This window comes from Canis lupus, chromosome 25 (genome assembly GCF_048164855.1).
Source record: "Canis lupus baileyi chromosome 25, mCanLup2.hap1, whole genome shotgun sequence".
Classification (NCBI taxonomy): Eukaryota; Metazoa; Chordata; class Mammalia; order Carnivora; family Canidae; genus Canis; species Canis lupus.
In genome coordinates this window covers 39,294,568-39,312,257 of record NC_132862.1, presented here as the reverse complement: position 1 = coordinate 39,312,257, position 17,690 = coordinate 39,294,568, and the positions used below count along the sequence as shown (strand labels likewise).

The following is a 17,690-nucleotide window of genomic DNA, read 5'->3' as shown; positions in this document are numbered from 1 at the left end:
TAAGGAGGCATGCCTGAGGCAAGGGACAGAATCTATGATCCCTGTAAAGGCCCTTTTGGCCTAATGCTAAGCTACAAGCACCAGCGGCCAGCTCTGCAGCCGCATCACCTGTCTAGTTATGCAGCAAGCACACCAGCAGGTGGCACCCCTGCACCAGGACAGGCCAACTCCAGCCAGTCCTGAATGGCCCACTGGGCTCCCGGCCAGCAGGGAGTATTTCCAGGGCAGAACAGGTATGAGACCTGGCGGGAGTTCTAAATTAAATGAAGACGACAAAATAACAGCCTACAGAGAATCTGATAAGGGAAAACTGAAGTCTTCAAAGCCCCAGGTCAGAGAAGGGACACAGCAAACGACCAAGCACCACCCACCACAGCCAAGGATCTGAGGGCAGATGCAGGAAAATGTAATTCCTGGGCCGCCACGGAACAGCAGAGACCAGGGAGGAAGCTCAGGCTCCAGGTGCTCCGTCCTGGGTGATGGAGGCGGTCCCTGCTGCCCACACAAGCCCCCAACCCAGAGAGGGACAGCCAGCCCGCAGCCCTGGATCCCCCCTGAGCCCGCCACAGAGGCTCATATGTTTACACTGCATTCTGTAAAGTAAACAAGGGCTATGGAAACCGGTAAATATTTTGCCCTTCCAAAGTTACCACCAGAGATTTATACTCTGGATTATTTCCCTGAAGAAAAGTTGTCTCAGCTTTATTTTTCAGTTAAGGAAATTTCATTTAATGGAAATGTTCTTCATGTTAGATTTTTATTCCTTTTCTGCTGTGAATGGGAAAGCTGAAATTGCAGGTGGCTGATAAGATGTCTATTTTCATCCATTTAAACCATATTTTCTGAAGTAAACTAAAACTGTGTTTGTTCCCTTCACAGTTTTTGATTAATTTTACTGTCACTTGGTTCTGAAATACGTTTATAAGACTGTCTCTATGTCCAAAATATTGCACTACTCAGAAGCACTCTCCACACAACTCAAATGCATATTCCAATGGGTTGGATGGAAGGTGAGGGGAGTGGGGAAGGAAAGTCGAGTTAGAGGGGGCAGGTGGAGACACGAAGATAAAATTCACAAGCTTCCAACTCTCAGCACCCTGCAGCCAAATGATACTCCTGGAGCCAGAAACATTTTACAAGCTCAAGCTTTCTTCTCATCGCAGAATGCCAAAGAAGAGGGCAGAGACCATTTCTGCCTCCCTCTGAGAGCACCTAGCACTACCAGCAAATGCAGGCTGAAATCACCACTGGGTGCTGGCACCACACATAAATAGTACCTACCCTTCAAGCCTATAGGAAGGGACCCCAAGAGCTGTGCAGATCAGAGAGAGTGATGTATGGTTTTATGGACTCGTTTTTGGAGAATATTACAGTACAGGCAGTTACTTCATTTGGCAATTGAAATACAGCAGTAGAGTGTGACTAGTCTTCCCTCCTAATTCATCTACTCCACAGTGAGAACAAATGGGGTCCACTGGGATAAAGCCCAATAACAAAACAGAGCAGATGAGAACCATCCAGTAATAACTGGATGAACGCCCATGCTTCCATGAATACGCAGCTCAAAGTTTAGCTCACAGTTCCATTGGGATTGAAGGCAGGGCTAGGACACTGTGGGATGCCCTGGTGTCATGGATAGGAACCACAGTTTTATCACCTCCTGCCATTCGAGCCTCAGTTTCCACTCAATGGCACATGTAATAACGACCCCACAGAGTTTGAGGGAGAATCAAAGGAAACAGTCCATTGCATGGCCTACGTTGTTCAGGACAGAATAGTGTAGTTACGGGAATAACTGTTTCCATCATTATCTAGATTGGTTAGCTAGCTTTACCTTGAGTCCTGCCAGTGTGATTAAATATAATGAGTCACTTCACCTGGTTCGCTTAGTGACAAAAGTCCTCCCTGGTGATAATGGAGATGTTAGGTCTGGGGTGTAGCCCCTGATCATAGAATACACTCACTCTCTTTTGCTAGAAGCCAAATCTGTTCTCCCTCTATCAGGTTCTGTAGCGTCACTGTCAAAGAGGAAGGACAGGAGCACTGCACACATTCACGTGTGCACACACACTGCCCAGCTACTACAAATGTACATGTTGTCAACTTTGAAGCTATGATTGCCATCTTAGGCCAAGATGGGGGAGAGTCTGGTAAATATCCTTTCAAAATGTGCTCAAAAACCTGTAAAGGGCTACAAAAATTGTTGACTCCACGATTCCCATGAAAATCAGCTCAAAGAACACCTAGCAAAAAGGCATTTTCACACATCAGAAAGAGCACATTCCAAAAAAAGAGAGAAAAAGAAAAAAAGAGAGAAAAAGAAAGAAAGAAAGAAAGAAAAAGAAAGAAAGAAAGAAAGAAAGAAAGAAAGAAAGAAAGAACGAACGAACACGTTCTTTGGAGTTAGAGCCTTAAATATTGAGTCCAATTCGCAATTCTATCACTTAACAAACCATGTCCATGGGCAAAGTAAGCTGTCTAAGCTTTGGTTTTGTCTTAAAGATTTTTTTAAGTATTTATTAAAATGACATAAAACATCCTACTCTGTTCTGTAGAACCCTAGTCCAAGGGCATGCTACATATACATTCACTCACTCCACCACACATACAAGTCCCATGGTTAGATAAGTTTGAGAAGCAAAAACCCTCTTACACACTTGCACCACACATTAGCGCATTAAAAGCTCTAAAGAATCCTGCAATAAAGGAACTTGTCTAGCTAATGTTCTTTAACCTTTCTTGACCACAGGTAACTGTCAATATCCTGCAAAACAAACTTCCAAAAAATGTTGAGATAATGAATATATAATGCTTAGTACAATGCAAGGTACATAATATATTGTAATAATACTAGACACCACTATTAATATATTCTTTTCCTATCCCCTTCTGGGTTCCTGCAGCCTTCTATTTACATGAATATAATGATGGTAATAGAAGTAGTGGTAGTCATAATGTGTTATTAATACTTTGGTGTTTGCTTACATAGCTAATATATGACAGACCCAGGATTTGAACCAAGATGTGTCTGGCTCCAGAGTCATTATGCCTTATGCTTCCCTATTCTTCAGTGATCTCCTTAAGAGTTAACCCTGGCTGCCACAGTTGGAGGGGGCCAATCACTAGTGAACACTTCACCCTACTGACCTGAGAGAGAAGCAGCTCCATAGCAGGTGAAAGGCCAAGGCTCCTACCTGGTGCCGGACTCCATCCTCGCTGATGCACTGGGTACAGGCCTCCTCGGGGACACAGCTACCTTCCAGCATGACTTGGTTTGGGGGGCAGAAGCAGCCTTCCGAGGGTTGGTCCCCGCAGGAGCTTGTATTGCCTTCACAGAGCCGAGGGCAGCCATGCTCACAGTGGTTGTACACCAGGGATGGTGGACATGACATAGCTACAGACAGAGAACAAGGTCACACTCAGTTCACACCAACCAGAGAGAAACAGAGGCATAGCTGCTTCAATGAGGTTAATCATTGAACAAACTTGCTCGGGCAGAAATGGCCAATTTCTACTAAATTTTATTCCTTCCATTTTCCATGGAAATAGACCTTTAAGCTAGGCACCTGACCACAAACTACAGACTACATTTCCCAACCTCCCTTGCAGCTAACTATAGTCACATGACTATAGTTCTGACCAAATAACTGTAGGTGCAAATGTAGACTCCAATAGCAGTTTCCAGAATTCTTTTTTTCAAGGACAGCTGTGCATGTCCTTTGTCCCTTCCCCTTTTTCCTCCATGCTGCCGTTTGGAACCTGGATGTAAGGATGAGAGCTCCATCTTAAACCATGAGAAAAAAAGCACACCCAAGTGAGAATGAGCAAAAACCTAGAATCCAGTTTGAAACCCAGACACAGCTGGAGCCACCTCCCTCTGACCAACTGTGTAACAGAGAATTTTACTTCTCTGTTACTTGAGCCAAATTTAATCCTAACTGATAATGTGATCCTGTGTGTCCTTAGGAAGTTTTATGGGTCTTTCTTTTGAATACAGGTGTATTAAATCCTTTAAAAATCGTCTTAAATTAAATAAGAAATCCACAGCTATGAAGAGTTGCATGAAGAAAAGCTACAAGATAATTCTCTTGTCCCACTCTGCCCACTCATGGTGCCAAGGCAGCCGGCAAGAACGTCTAAGGATTTAAAGCACCAAGCATTTCCCTGTAAATGCACAGTAAGTGGCCAGGGATAGACAAAAGATGGGAGTATCTAAGGATTTAAAGCACCAAGCATTTCCCGTAAATGCACAATAAGTAGCCAGGGGTAGACAAAGAAATTACTAAGTATAGAAGGACTGTGGGTAATTCAGGAAATTATCATTTGCCCCTTGATCAGTAGGCAGGTTGAAAAGGAGGTACTTCCATCTAATGGACTCAGAACACCAGAGCTGGAAGGAACCTAGGAGCTATCTAGTCCAACGATCTCATTCTGAGATGCAGAAAGCAAGGTCCAGATAGAAAATAGCTGATCAGACCCTAAGCTGAGACCAGAGTGCCCAAGTCCTCCAGCCATAAGTTAGAGCTGTGACAGCTGTATGATAATAAATTTTGAGACTCCAAGAGCTTGGAATTATTGACTTTCCTCCAGAGAACATCAGGGGTTATATTCAGTAATTGGGGGTGCTGAAGTTCAGTGCTCTTTTCGTGCCAGTGCCCTCTGAGGCAGGCATCACATCTGATTCACTGTGGTATCCCCTATACGTTGAATGATAAATAAATGCCAAGTCCAAATAGGGGAGCTGACCTTGGGCAGGTACCCCCACTAGTGATCCTATGGTATTTGTCATTAAGATGCTGCTTGGTATGTCAGAGGAAAATCCCACTCACACTTCAAAATCCTTCTCAGGCATGGCTTACTCTGAGCCTTTGCTAAACTTGGGGGAATGTCAAATTCAGAAATGTGACTGGTCATTCCGTACTTTGCTGATGCCTATGTGTGTACAATACATTAAAATAACATTTGTCTGAACTATTGAAATGCTCTTGTTTACACAGAAATTCCACACTCAAGTCACTGAGACATCTACCATCTTATTTTATCTTAACTGGGATCCTAGGTAATAGGGAAAGCAGGGATTTTATGCTTTATCACCCAGAAAAAGAATATGAGGCCCAAGAGGTTGAGCAAGCCCAATACTTTGTTGGTCTTCACACTGTAAGGGATGCATATGGAGACTCACCACAGAAATTGGCCCTCCTCCAGTCCACACAGACCCCTTTGGTCCGACAGAGGTGGGCATACAAGGCAATCGCCTCACACACTTTCTTCGGGTGGCAACTGTCGGGCTGGCACATGGCATAAAAGGTGGCTGGAGCGAGGACCTTGTGGCACTCGGCAAACAATTCTGAGAGGAGGACCTGGCAGTGGGAACTGCTGGAGACAGGACACTGCTCCTCAGGGACAGGCTGGCATGTCTTCCCAAGCTGCTGTACGGTCCATTCCTGGATGAGTGCCTTCCAGTCTGTGGTGACTGTCCCATCCCTCAGAATGAAGTCATTGGCTCCGTTCTCATCACAGATCCCTAGACATATGAGGAAAGGCAAGATCAGTAGCCCCGGGTGCCTTCATATTGATGCAGGAGACCTGGCCAGTCTCCATCCCCACCAGTGTCTGAACCTTACAACCAACCGGACCCAGGAATATAAGCTGCCAAGAGTCCTGAGACTAGAGGAAAGGAGAATTTCTCACCACAGAGACCATATGTCTTCGAAGCAAAGGTCCTGGGGCTGAGCTGCAGCTGGAACTCATTGTTTTGGGGGGTGAATGTGAAGATGTGGCCAAGATGGTTGAATCTGACCTCATACATGATGGTCCCATAAACATTGACTTCCATGTCTCCACCCACATATGGGATGGAGACTAGTCTCCCATTCACTGTCATCTGCCCAAAGAAGAAAATGCCTCATCAGTAGTCATAGCAATAAGGAATCCTAGAATTTCACTCTTAGCTTCTCCCTGAGGTTACTGAAAGTCCCTCCACTTCTGCCACACTCAACTCCAGTGTCATCCACAAACTCTGATATTTGGCAGGAGCTCTTCTAAGATAAAGGGCTTTGCAGAGCTTGACAGAACAGATTATCAGAATCCTAAACAGATGGCCATGCTCCTGGAACCTGAAAGCCAAGGGGTTAAAGCTAGCCCTGAGTCTGTGTGCATTCAACAGGGAAGGACAACCCCTCCCGGAGAGGCTGTGAAAGCTGCTTTTTGCCAACTCAGGGCAATGTCTCCTGGAGCATCTCGTGGGACTATATTAAGTCCATTTATGGATGGATGGATGAATGGATGGATGGATGGATGGATGGATGGATGGATTTTTGGTCACTAGCTCTTTGGTGGCCCTACTATACATCATATCAAACATATTAAAAGATAATCATGTACCACAAGGAACATAATTTTTAATATTAAAAATTTTAGAAGGTTTTTTATTATTATTTTGAAGTTTTTGATTATGAGTTGCTCATTTAATATAGGCCTAGCTATGATTTTTTAGCAATTAGTGTGCATATATTCAGGAATTCTGATAAAATGAGAAGAGCTAACCTACAAGTTCTTTTCACATAATGAAATACTTAAGATTTCTAAACAAATAAAGAAGTTGGCATAATGTAACCTTTTGTAAACATTTAGTCAAACATTTATTTTTTACCAGTTTTGCAGTTTTCTTTTTGAATTCTGGAGCCATACATCTCATTTAGGCCCTAAATATTTTCAAAAGCCCTAATTTAGGCCTAAAAATTTCTCCTTTGGAAAGTTCACATGCCTTAGGCACGGGGCTCAAAATGCCTGCTGGGTAAACAGCACTGGTGCCAAGCCTAATTTTCTTCCAGCATCAGAAACCAGCACTATGTCTGTGATTTGATGCTACCTAAAATTGATCCTTTCTTCCAAGTCTGGGCCCAGGACAACAAGAAATCGTGCCACGGGGGAGATGGAAATAAGTACTTCCTAAGAAAATTGGTACTCTGCTAATGAGGCAGAAGGCAGAGTCCCTAACAGACACATCTAAAACCAACTGCCAGTAGAGGCTTCTTCGAGGTCCTGGTCCTGCTATGCATGGGACCTATAGAAAGTACTTCTCACCTGCATGTCACTGTGGAGCTCAACTGAGAGGCCGTCATGCTTCACCTCAATGGATTTCATGCAGGTCTCCTTCGCCCCAGGGCTGCAGGCACCATTATGGAGAATCACCTCCAGGTCCTGCTCCTTGTTTTGAAATAGGACATACGAACAGCTGCCAGTCAGCTTGAAATTCTGCCCATCAAAGGTCACGATGTGCCGGGTAGAGCTGCCCATGCACACACCTGGACAGGAGAGAGCAAAGCTTGGATGTGATGTGATCCAAACTCCCATACATGCAAAGAGGCCAATGTTATCAAGCTACCCGCAGAAAAATAGAGCTGAGAGCTGAATGGGCCTTTTGAGATCATGTAGTCTAACTTCCTCCTTTTTACACATTAGGAAACAAATTCCAAGAGATAGAGAGAGTAGCTTAGGTAATAACACTTGGCCAGTAAATATTTTTCTACAGAAGGTTTAGAAGGACAAGTATCACACAAAAACATGCAAAATTATAGAACCATACTTCTAAAAAATTTTAGTGTGCAAAGTGAATGATCTCCTCTACAGGGATGCCTTGGCCCAGGAAACAAAGTTAAGTTTCAGGGTTGTTATAACTTGATGAAATCATGAGGAGCTAAGCATATCATGAGCTTATGAGCTCATTGTAAAGAAAGTTCACCTAAAGACACATGTGTCCTCTTGGCTGCCAAGTTTCTAACGGTACAAGAGGCCATGTTGACTTGATCCTTTAAGAGATCACACAAGAGAAATATTTCTGACGCCAAAACAAATGATTGGGTCTCAGCACTTCCTTATTTGCCACTCATTCTTTCACATGATCAGCAAATTCTCGAGGTTCCTATTAAAACAGCACTTGGGAATACTAATCATCTTGCATCTGCATAAGATGATTCTGTAAAAATCCCCCCATGGAAGGTAGCACCACCATGTGTGATTTGAAAGCTAATCTTGGACCAAAATGAAGTTGGAGATAAGCTTTCTAGAGCAATCACGACCACAGCTGCGGTGGTAGGTAAATAAAAGCCCAAGAGGGCAGACTCAGTGGGTCAGTGGGAACACAAAAATGTCCCTCATTCATACCATGTCTAGACATCCTCCACCTACACGAGTGACCTGTAGGTCAGGCAGCATGGCCACTAACAAATGAAGGGGGCTGGAGGCACCAGTTTTCAGAGCTGAACCGCCTGCCAGGAGCTCGTCCCCTCAAAATCCTGAGTCCTGGAATAGTCAGTCACTTCCAAGTGGCAATACTGAACCCATGCAGCAAGTGGCCCCAACAATCCAGCTGTATAGAGCGTCAGGTCTTAAGGAGATCAGCCCCAACTGCTGTGAGGGTGTAACAAGTCACAGGCAAAGAAATGGGGTTAGCTCATGTGTGCAAGCCAGCAAGAGCAGCTCTGCCCACCATCGCATTGCCTTCCACAGGTAGTGAAGAGGCTACTTCAGAGCCAGGGAAACTCCAGATTGCATTCTGCTCAACCCCTTGCTGGTACTGTGATCTTGGATAAATGACTTCACTTCTGTGATCCTCTCCAATCTCCCCTGCTGTCTTTGAACTAACAGAAAGGATTTCTGGGCTACGTTTTTAAGCAAAAAAAGGCAAAGCTCATTTGTGAAGAAGGAGAAGCCTGAAATGAATGAGACTGGTTGCCTGCATGAACATAGGTGGAAATGAGTAGAAAGGATGGAGGAAAGGGGACACTGGAGTGATATCTGAGTAAACCTTTCTGTACATTCTCACATTTGGATCCATGTTAGACATTCACATACTGAAAACAAACAAATGAATAAAATCAGCAAGGATGGGAATGAGGGAAACCCAAAACAGGATACAGACAGAAACAAATTAAACTCATAGTAATGAAGAACATAACTGCACTGTAGGGAGGGGAGAAACTATCCTAAATAACTTTGGGGAGAAATATATTATGTACTCAAAGACACATGTCAAAAAGAATTGTATCTGAATATCCCACTCTAGTTAGTGGATTTGTTTTCCATCCAAGCATTGGTTAGCAATTCTGAAACTACTTTATGTATATTCTGGGATTAAGCCAACAGAGAAATACATTGTGGATAATGAGAGCCAGGCTCTCCACTGTGTGAAAGATGGAGCTGAGGATGTCAAAAGAACCCTAGTCAAATTGAAAGGACTCCTAGTAGCCAAATCCAGGACCATCTGACCAAGATAACAAATAATGCCAGTAATTGATCACACTCCATAAAATAAAATAACCGATGAGTCTATTCATTGATACAAATAATTAACTGAATTAATAAATGACAGAAAAGGAAAAAGCTCTTCCTTTCAGTAGAATTCTAACTAGCAAATGTGGAGGAAAAGAAGGAAATAAAAAATCACTACTTGGCAAACACCACAATAAATATTGTTTCTGGTAGGGATCGTCAATGCATGGTAAACTTAATGGGTAAAAGCATATTTCCATAGCTCCAAAATATCTCTGTACATAATCATTATTCACTGCAAGGAGGAAAATAGTAACTTTACAGTGGGAAAATCTGGTAAATACCACCTAAACCAAGTCATCAAACTTAATATTACCTGTAATGAGGCAAATTGATACCATGTACCTGCTCTCGATAAACCAAAAAAGACAAGGTATGTCTTCTGGGGTATTCTTGGCAACATATATAACCTGAATCTAACCCAAATTGAGGGCTGTTCTACAAAATTACTAGCCAGAACTCTTCAAAAAAGGTCAAGGTCATAAAAATCAAAGAAATACTAAGGATCTGTTGCAGGTTTAAGGAGAATACAGAGACAAGAAAACATAATGTCACGTGTGATTCTGGGTTGAATCCTACCTCTGAACAAAGGACATTAGTGGGACAACTGAAAAAAAACTAAATAAGATTGTTATGGATGTATTTTATGGATGTTAATTCCTGATTTTAGTCATTACACTGTGATTATGTAAAATACCACAATCTGGGTAAAGATATACAGGAATTCTTGGTGCTATCTGTGCAACCTTTTTTTGCAAATCTGAAATTATTCCAAATAAAAAGTTTTAAATGTTTTTAAATTTTTCAATCCTTAAAAATAGTCTAAATCTCATCCTCTGCTTCTGATAGAAGAGAATATAGAGAGTCAAGGGTATAAAAGGAGTCAAGAAGCATATTGAGGGACTGGATTTAAGAAGAAATTTGTTTGCATAGAGCTCCTATTGTGTTGTGAGTTTCACACCTCTAGTGCCCCACTGGGGACAAATGGGACACCCAAGCTTTATGAACATGACTTTCAAGAGGCCACTCCCAGAGATGGGTTTGCATCCCGTTTAGTTACAGAGAACCCTGGACCAGTGTCTGAAACATATCTGAAGAATGTAAAATAAAGAAGCTATTGCCATTGCCCAGAAGTGGCCAGACAGCAGGAGAGCAACTGCTGCAGTTTGGGGAAGCAGGTGCACTCTACTCCCAAGGTGGGGCTAAAGTGCCTGAGTCCTGGGGGTGGGGGTTGGGGGGAGAGATAGCACCTATGGAAGGAATTATGACCTGCCATTGTTCTAAAAGTGACCCTAAGAGACCTTCTACCTTAGGGTCAGGAGGACCCCAAAAGAGAGAGAGAGAGCCTAAGAGGGATCGGATACAAAAAAACAGAAGCATGGCTAGAAGAAGGAGCCAGCCCAAGGATACATACTCCTTCTGCACCCCAAGAGTGAGTATCAGAGGAATATAGCAGGGGAACCTGTGAGACCTGCAAGGTAAAGCAGTTGCTCTAAATACCTGCCAGGCAAGGGGCACAGAGCTCTCTCACAGAAGCCCCAGTCCCACGAGAACCTTCGAAACGCCCTTCCATCCTCCCTGCTCATGCCCAAAACTGAAAGAGAAGCAGAACTCACCCCTGTCCTGGTGGCAGGCAGCCCAAATGGGGATTAGAGAGCTGTTTTGACCCTAACTGAAACTTTAGACTTTGATTATTACACAGGAGTAGGCACCTAATTAACAAGTTGAGACTTTGTTTTATAACTTACAGTAACCATAGAACTCTTTATGAATAAACAAAAATGACATGAGGTCTGGTAGCATTCTCATCCAGTCCAGGGAGATAATTTCTCCCATGAAATAAACTGTCAAGGGAGGGTGGGGCATAAAATACAGCTCTGCTTTTATCTCACTGGTTGTGTCCTTTCAACACAGTAATAATGCTGAGTAGGTATTGCCCGACGCAGCTATTTCTCCCAACCATAGGCAGAGAACTAACCTGCCCCCATGGATGAATGCCCTCCACACATCTGCACAAGATGGAGTTGACTACATCCTTCTCTTAAACCAGGCCACTGTGTTGATGTACCATGGCACCCAACTCCTATACAGCTCTAGGTATGAGAGGAGAGTTTTCTGGGGGTGTCACTCTCACTGCTATACTTTTCTAGCATAGACTCCTAAAGGCTGACTTGCTAACAGCCAGGCTGAGCACTGACCTCAGAAAATCAATTTTTCCTTCTGGTTATGTATTATCTGGGGAAGTGCTTTCCAAAGACACAGGAGGAGACAGCGATCCCTGGGACTAAATGAAAATACATCCAAGGACACAAGAGGGAGGGAAAGTGGATGAAGTAGCACTTTGCAGCTAGTGAGGAGAGAAAGGACCTCTTGGTCTACCACTCTGCACAGCCATGCTAAAAGCACTGCCCCTGCAACACCAACCAGGCTGGTGAAGCAATGGACTCACAGGGACAGGTCCAGCGGCAGCCACAGGTCTCCTCTACCCTGAGAGGGGGCTGGCCATTGGGGCACGAAGGCCTTGGCCCCCGGTCACAGTTGACCCGATGACTCTTCAGCAAGGTCTGGCCATCTGGCAGGCAAGTCACTGTGTGGCACTGGTCTGGCAAGGTCCAGACATCCCCGGGCTGCAAAAGAAAGAAGCAGATTCAGGCAGGCAGAGGCTGAGCCAGGCCAGCCTGAAGCCCATCAACTGGGCAACTGATCCCCTCCGAGGACACAGAGACTAGGATTTGGACATGGGCCCAAGCAGCAAGGATGCAGAGCACAAGATTTACAGGTGGAAACCATGCCCCCCTGGGCCCCCTCATACACAAAAGCATGATATAGTGGTAAGAGGGAGAACTGAACCAAGACCAAAAGAGGAACAAGGGGGAACAAGCACCCCAAATACTCATTTCTGATCTTTCCTTCAAAGTCAGCTGAGGGGTGCATGGGTGGTTCAGTCAGTTAAGCCTGAGCCTTCGGCTCAGGTCATGATCCCAGGGCCCTGGGATCAAGCCCTATATCGGGCCCCCTCTTCAGTGGGGAGCCTACTTCTCCCCCTCCTCCCCCAATCATGCTCTCTCGCTGTCTCTGTCTCTCTCTCTAATAAATAAATAAAATATTTTTAAAAATTATTTTATAAAAACAAAGTCAGCCAAAAGGAACTCACCCTCTTCTCATTCCCATCCTCATCCACGCAAACTCTATCAAACCCTGAAAGAGACACATATAAGATCTGAGGTCCCACCCATTAGGCAGAAGCTCCAAGCCCTTCACAATGTCTGCCTCAGGCTCATCCGTGAAGTGGACTTCACTCTGCAAAGGCTCTGTGGGAATTTAACCATGTGGATGCAGGTCCACCAGGTTAAGAGGTGGCCATTCTGTGGTTCTCCCCACATGTGCTTTGTGGTTCTTAAAAATTATGGTAATAACAACAACAAGAACACAGAAATCTCTCCAGTGCATGAAGCCTCTCATGGTCAGTATTTCCTTTTCCCATTTCATACATTGAATAGTGCCTAATGAGGGGAAGGGGGAGGAAATGAGGCAAGATCCCCCAAATTTGAAAGAGATCTTTAAGAGTCCCACCAGGAGAGCTATCTTCCAGCAGAAAAGGGCAATAGCTCTGTAGTAGGTTTTGACTCACAGCTAGTTACTTTAGGAAAATAAATAAAAACAGATAAAAAAAAAATCCTATGTGGTAAAAAAAAAAAAAATGTCTCACTAAGTCAATTTAAACTCTGGTACTCTGATATCAGATTCTATGTTACTGGCTTTCTAAGGCCCTGTATCTGCATGCTAAGGGTGAATATATGACACAGGGAAGAAGACCATGGTCTGCAGCATGCTGGGGTTCCCTACTGCTGTCTTCCACTTCTTCATCCCAGATCACTCTGCAGGAGTAAGCATGGGTGCCTCTGCTAAAGTCTTGATGGACAGACAGGATGGAAGGAGAGCTATACACAAAGAACTTTCTGGTAGTCCCTTGAATGTTTGTAGTACAAATTTTACATGAGCAGAAACCCGAAGGTCCTAGTCTATGTAACAATCTTCATCAAGGTCATAGTTTGTGCATGGCCACCCTCCAGTCTCTAGAATGAGTTTTGTTCTTGGGTTTTGTTTTTGTTTTTGGAGAGGGTAAGAAAGACATTATGAGACTCACCAGAGCACAGCTTGTGGAAGAAGGAATTTCCCAGGGTGGCCACGGTGGGGAGGTCTTCAATTCGCTGGAGCCTTACCATATTGGAGCCAGCCTTTGGGCCTGCCAAGCTGCTCAGCTGGGCCTCACTGTACCGATCCCCGATTCCAATGGGGAACACTGTCACTCCTAGAGTTAGCAGAGGAATGAGAAAGGGTCTGTGTCAGCCTGCTTTGGTCAGGTAGGCCCTCAATGGACAGGCCTGAAGCTGTACCCAGCATCTGCATAGAGCCTCATGTTTTCCAGATGGGTCTCATAAACCGACCCTGTGAGCAAGATATTAGTCAACCAATGTTAATGACACTGCTCTGTGTCAGATACTATTCTAAGCAACGGGGATACAGTGAGCTGAGCAGATGAAATCCTGTCTTTATGGACTTCGCATGGGCAGAGACAGACAAAAAACATAGAAATAAGTAAATGTCTAGTATTTCAAATGTGCATGAGGGCTTAGGAAAAAACAAAATGGGCTATGAGGATGGGAGTGCCCAGGGGTAGGAGTGGGAGTTACTGTTTCATGCAAGGGGACTGGAGAAGCATTTGATGAAGAGATGGTATCTGAGCAGAGGCCTGCAGTAAGGATTGAAGGAGCCATAAGGATATCCCAAGCAGAGGAAACAGTCTTGAGCACAAGCGCCCAAGCAAAAGTATCAGTGCTTGCTCCAGGGTGGTGGGAGCAGAGCAAACAAGAGAGGAGGGGGACACAGACCATGCAAAGCTTCATAGGCCATATAAAGACATAAAATGTATTCTGAATGAAGTGGGAAGCCAGCTAAGACTATAGAGCAGAAGAGTGACATGGGCTAATTTTTTTAAAGCTTTGTTTATTTATTTTAGTGGGGAAGGGACAGAGAGAGGGAGAGAGAATCCTCAAGCAGACTCTGCACTGGGCATGGAACCTGACACAGGGCTCTATCCCACAACCCTGAGATCATGACCTGAGCTGAAATTAAGAGTCAGGTCCTTAAACTAAGCCAACCACGTGCCCCTGGGCTGATCAATTTTTAAAGGGTCACTATAGCTGCCATGTTGATTATGAACTACAGGGGACAAAGGTGGCAGCTGGTCTACCTGGTTCCATCAGAAAGCTATTACAATGGTCCAGGTGGGAGACAAGTGTGGCCCTGGTGGACATGGTATGGCATGGTGGGATTCTCAATATATTCTGAAGATGGAGCAGTAGTCTGTTGATAGTTTGGACAGAGGCCTGAGAAAGAAAGAGGAATCACAGATGCCTTTGGCCTGAGCAACTGGAAGGATGGAACTGCCATTGTCTAAGATGGGAACAATTACGGAAGGAGATTCAGGTGTGAATTTGATTTACATTGAATTTATCTTTAGAACATCGAGGTGGAGCAGAAGCGAGAGATCCAGGCTGGAGAATTGGAATATTGTCAGTGGTGTATGAATGGATTTAGACCCATGACACTGAATGAGACCATCCAGGGGGTGAGTGTAAGTAGAGAAGAGAAAATGTCATAGGCCTGAGCCCAGAGAATGTACGTGCCCATTAGTAGATGAGAAACTGAGGCTTTGAACCATCAAATGACTTGCCCTAGGGCACATCTGTTTCCCCCAGACTGCAACTACTTCCCTTCCAGATGAAAGTCTTTCTTTGAACTCATGATACTGAAGAAGCATCTCCATCCTGAAATCCCACAATTCAGTTCTCTGGAAAGTTCTAGGAATGTGCAATTTGCCTAAGGTTAGAGCTGATTTTCTACCAGCAACTTTTCAGTTCTTGTAAGCTCATTGTATCATCCAAATGTATGTCTTTTCCCTTTTAGGGTCCTTTTCCCTAAAATAATCGATTTCATATACATGTCTCCTTCATTCATTCAGCAAATATTAGATGGCCACCTCTTTCATGCATCATGCACAGATGACATGAAAATAAGCAAGATGTTGCCCCTGCTCTCAAAGATCCCCAAGTTCTGCAAGATACTGCAAGATACAGAAACGTAACAAATAAATACAAGGGGACTTGCACATTTGGAGTTGTTCAGACATGATACAGCAAAGGGAGTGAATAACTCTCTTAGGAAGACATCACAGCAAAGACAACTCCAGAGCAGAGTTCTGAAGGATGAACAAGTCTCCAGGCGGCCATGCAGGGACTTAACATTGTTAAGCCCTCCCTGGGCATAATGCCACCTGCCCTCCCTGGGCATGATGCCACCCCCCCAGCTCACATTCTGTTGCTATTCACAGAACATGGGGTGCCATGTTTATTGGCATGCTTGGTCATGCCCACACTCATTCCTTTCCTAAAGCTGCATCCTTTCTCTTGTCCAATCTGCACCCCTCACCCATTAGGCCATTACCGGGAGAGGGCTCTGCACATGTGGAGGTCTGATGGTTCCCACAACCCTATACTGAGTCACTCTGTCCTCAGACGTGGTGAGAGCAGGGACAGAGCAAGAAAACCACCTCAGAAAGGAAAGGTGTAGGGATCCCTGGGTGGCGCAGCGGTTTGGCGCCTGCCTTTGGCCCAGGGTGCGATCCTGGAGACCCAGGATCGAATCCCACATCGGGCTCCCGGTGCATGGAGCCTGCTTCTCCCTCTGCCTGTGTCTCTGCATCTCTCTCTCTCTCTGTGACTATCATGAATAAATAAATAAAATCTTTAAAAAAAAAAAAGAAAGAAAGAAAGGAAAGGTGTAGAGGTCTGACCCACCCAGAACACAAAGGGAAAATGGGGAGAGATTACAGGCGACAGTTGAAAGCATGCAGACAAATGAAGGACAAACGTGTTTGGTTTGGTTTGGTTTCTAAGTAACACATGATTAGGCCACTCCCTGCTGTTTGAAACCAGGCCACAGGGGACTCTGAGGCATTCACTGCCATCCAAGCCACCCAAAAGCACCCCCCCCCACCCTCCCACTTTCAGTCCTCCAGTGGTTACAGAGAGTCTCGGGATCATATACTGCACACTTACGGTTGGATCTGGCGGCCTCGGCTGCAGCATCCACTGAATCCACGGAGACATCTGTGACTAGGATAACCACCGCTTTCGAGGCTCCGGGCCTGGCACCATGGACTTCTGAGGTGACATATCGCACGGCAAAGCTCAAAGCATCCCCTGAGAATGGAGAACAGACCACACCAAGTCAGTCCTAACTGCAGGAATGTTGGGCAGCCCGTCTCAGAAGAGATCCTTAGGTCATCTAAATGTAATGATTCAGAGACAGAGATACACACAGGTGAGATCCAGATGGAGCGTCTGGGCCCACACTTTACAGGAAAGGAAAGCAGCCCAAGGAACAAAGTGACTGGCCGAGGTTACTCAGTCAAGCATGCCAATAATTAAGACCTGACAAGGCTCCCGCTCATAACACCAGGTTACCAATTTGGCTGGGGCCTCCCTCCTGCTGCATGAGGTCCACAAGGCTCAGTAAATGGACTTTCTCATAGGCTACATTCCAAGGCACATCGATAGTGGTGATGCTTCCATATTGCAGCACCGACACTTGAGTGAGCCGGGGCCCTAATGGGGGAGAAAGAACATGAGAATCCCACTCTGGATCAAGTGGAGCCCCCAGAAAGCATTCCTTCTCAACTTGCTCCTTCAAGTATATCACTCACCTATATTAGCTCTTGAAATGAAAGCCTTGGTGAAGCTCTTCATTTCATCAAAGTAAGAAGCTGGAATGCTGGAAGAGCCATCCAGGAGGAGGACCACATCCAGGGGCTGGCTGCAATCTGCAAATAGACCAGGAGAGTGAGCACACAGGTGCTGGCAGGGGGGCTGACCGCCAGGCCCACTGCAGCAGACACTGCATCCGAGGGTGAGCAGGAGGCTGCCGCAAAGGGGAGGATGTCTCCACTGGTCCTGCCTGGTGGTGACATGGGCCAGGGAGGAGCGACAGGGGCCCATGAGTGCCCCAGGTTTGGAGACATTGGGAAGACTCAGAATCCATCCAAAGGCTGCTTAAATGCCTACAGATGAAAGCAAGAGGCACCTGCTCCCTCAGTAACTGGAGGCTGCAACTCTTCTAGAATTGAGCAAAATATCAGAGTGACACAGCAGAGAGATAGGTGGCTAAAGGAGATGGAGTGGCAGCCGAGGGCTGGAGGACGAGCTCATGTGCTCTCACATCTTAGGGTGCTTAACGTGCCATGCATGATGGGTACTCATGGTAATGTTTGGGCAGAGTCCTGATCACAGCACAGA

At 45.1% G+C, this 17,690-nt stretch overlaps 1 protein-coding gene across 3 annotated transcripts in view; it reads right to left on the bottom strand.

Moving 5' to 3' along the window:
* Window positions 1-17,690, bottom strand: part of VWF (von Willebrand factor) — a 137,892-nt gene that overhangs the window by 29,061 nt on the left and 91,141 nt on the right. For all 3 annotated transcript variants that reach the window (XR_012017789.1, XM_072799265.1, XM_072799264.1), the window contains exons 29-38: window positions 17,102-17,218; window positions 16,863-17,003; window positions 16,455-16,598; window positions 13,481-13,645; window positions 12,488-12,531; window positions 11,783-11,960; window positions 7,087-7,307; window positions 5,692-5,884; window positions 5,183-5,524; window positions 3,195-3,394 (exon numbers count right to left, since the gene is read on the bottom strand). Coding sequence is in view for 2 of the 3 variants with exons in the window: in XM_072799265.1 (XP_072655366.1) it covers window positions 3,195-3,394; window positions 5,183-5,524; window positions 5,692-5,884; window positions 7,087-7,307; window positions 11,783-11,960; window positions 12,488-12,531; window positions 13,481-13,645; window positions 16,455-16,598; window positions 16,863-17,003; window positions 17,102-17,218 (1,745 nt within the window). In the remaining variant the exon portion in view is untranslated. The remainder of the gene's footprint in view (window positions 1-3,194; window positions 3,395-5,182; window positions 5,525-5,691; window positions 5,885-7,086; window positions 7,308-11,782; window positions 11,961-12,487; window positions 12,532-13,480; window positions 13,646-16,454; window positions 16,599-16,862; window positions 17,004-17,101; window positions 17,219-17,690) is intronic.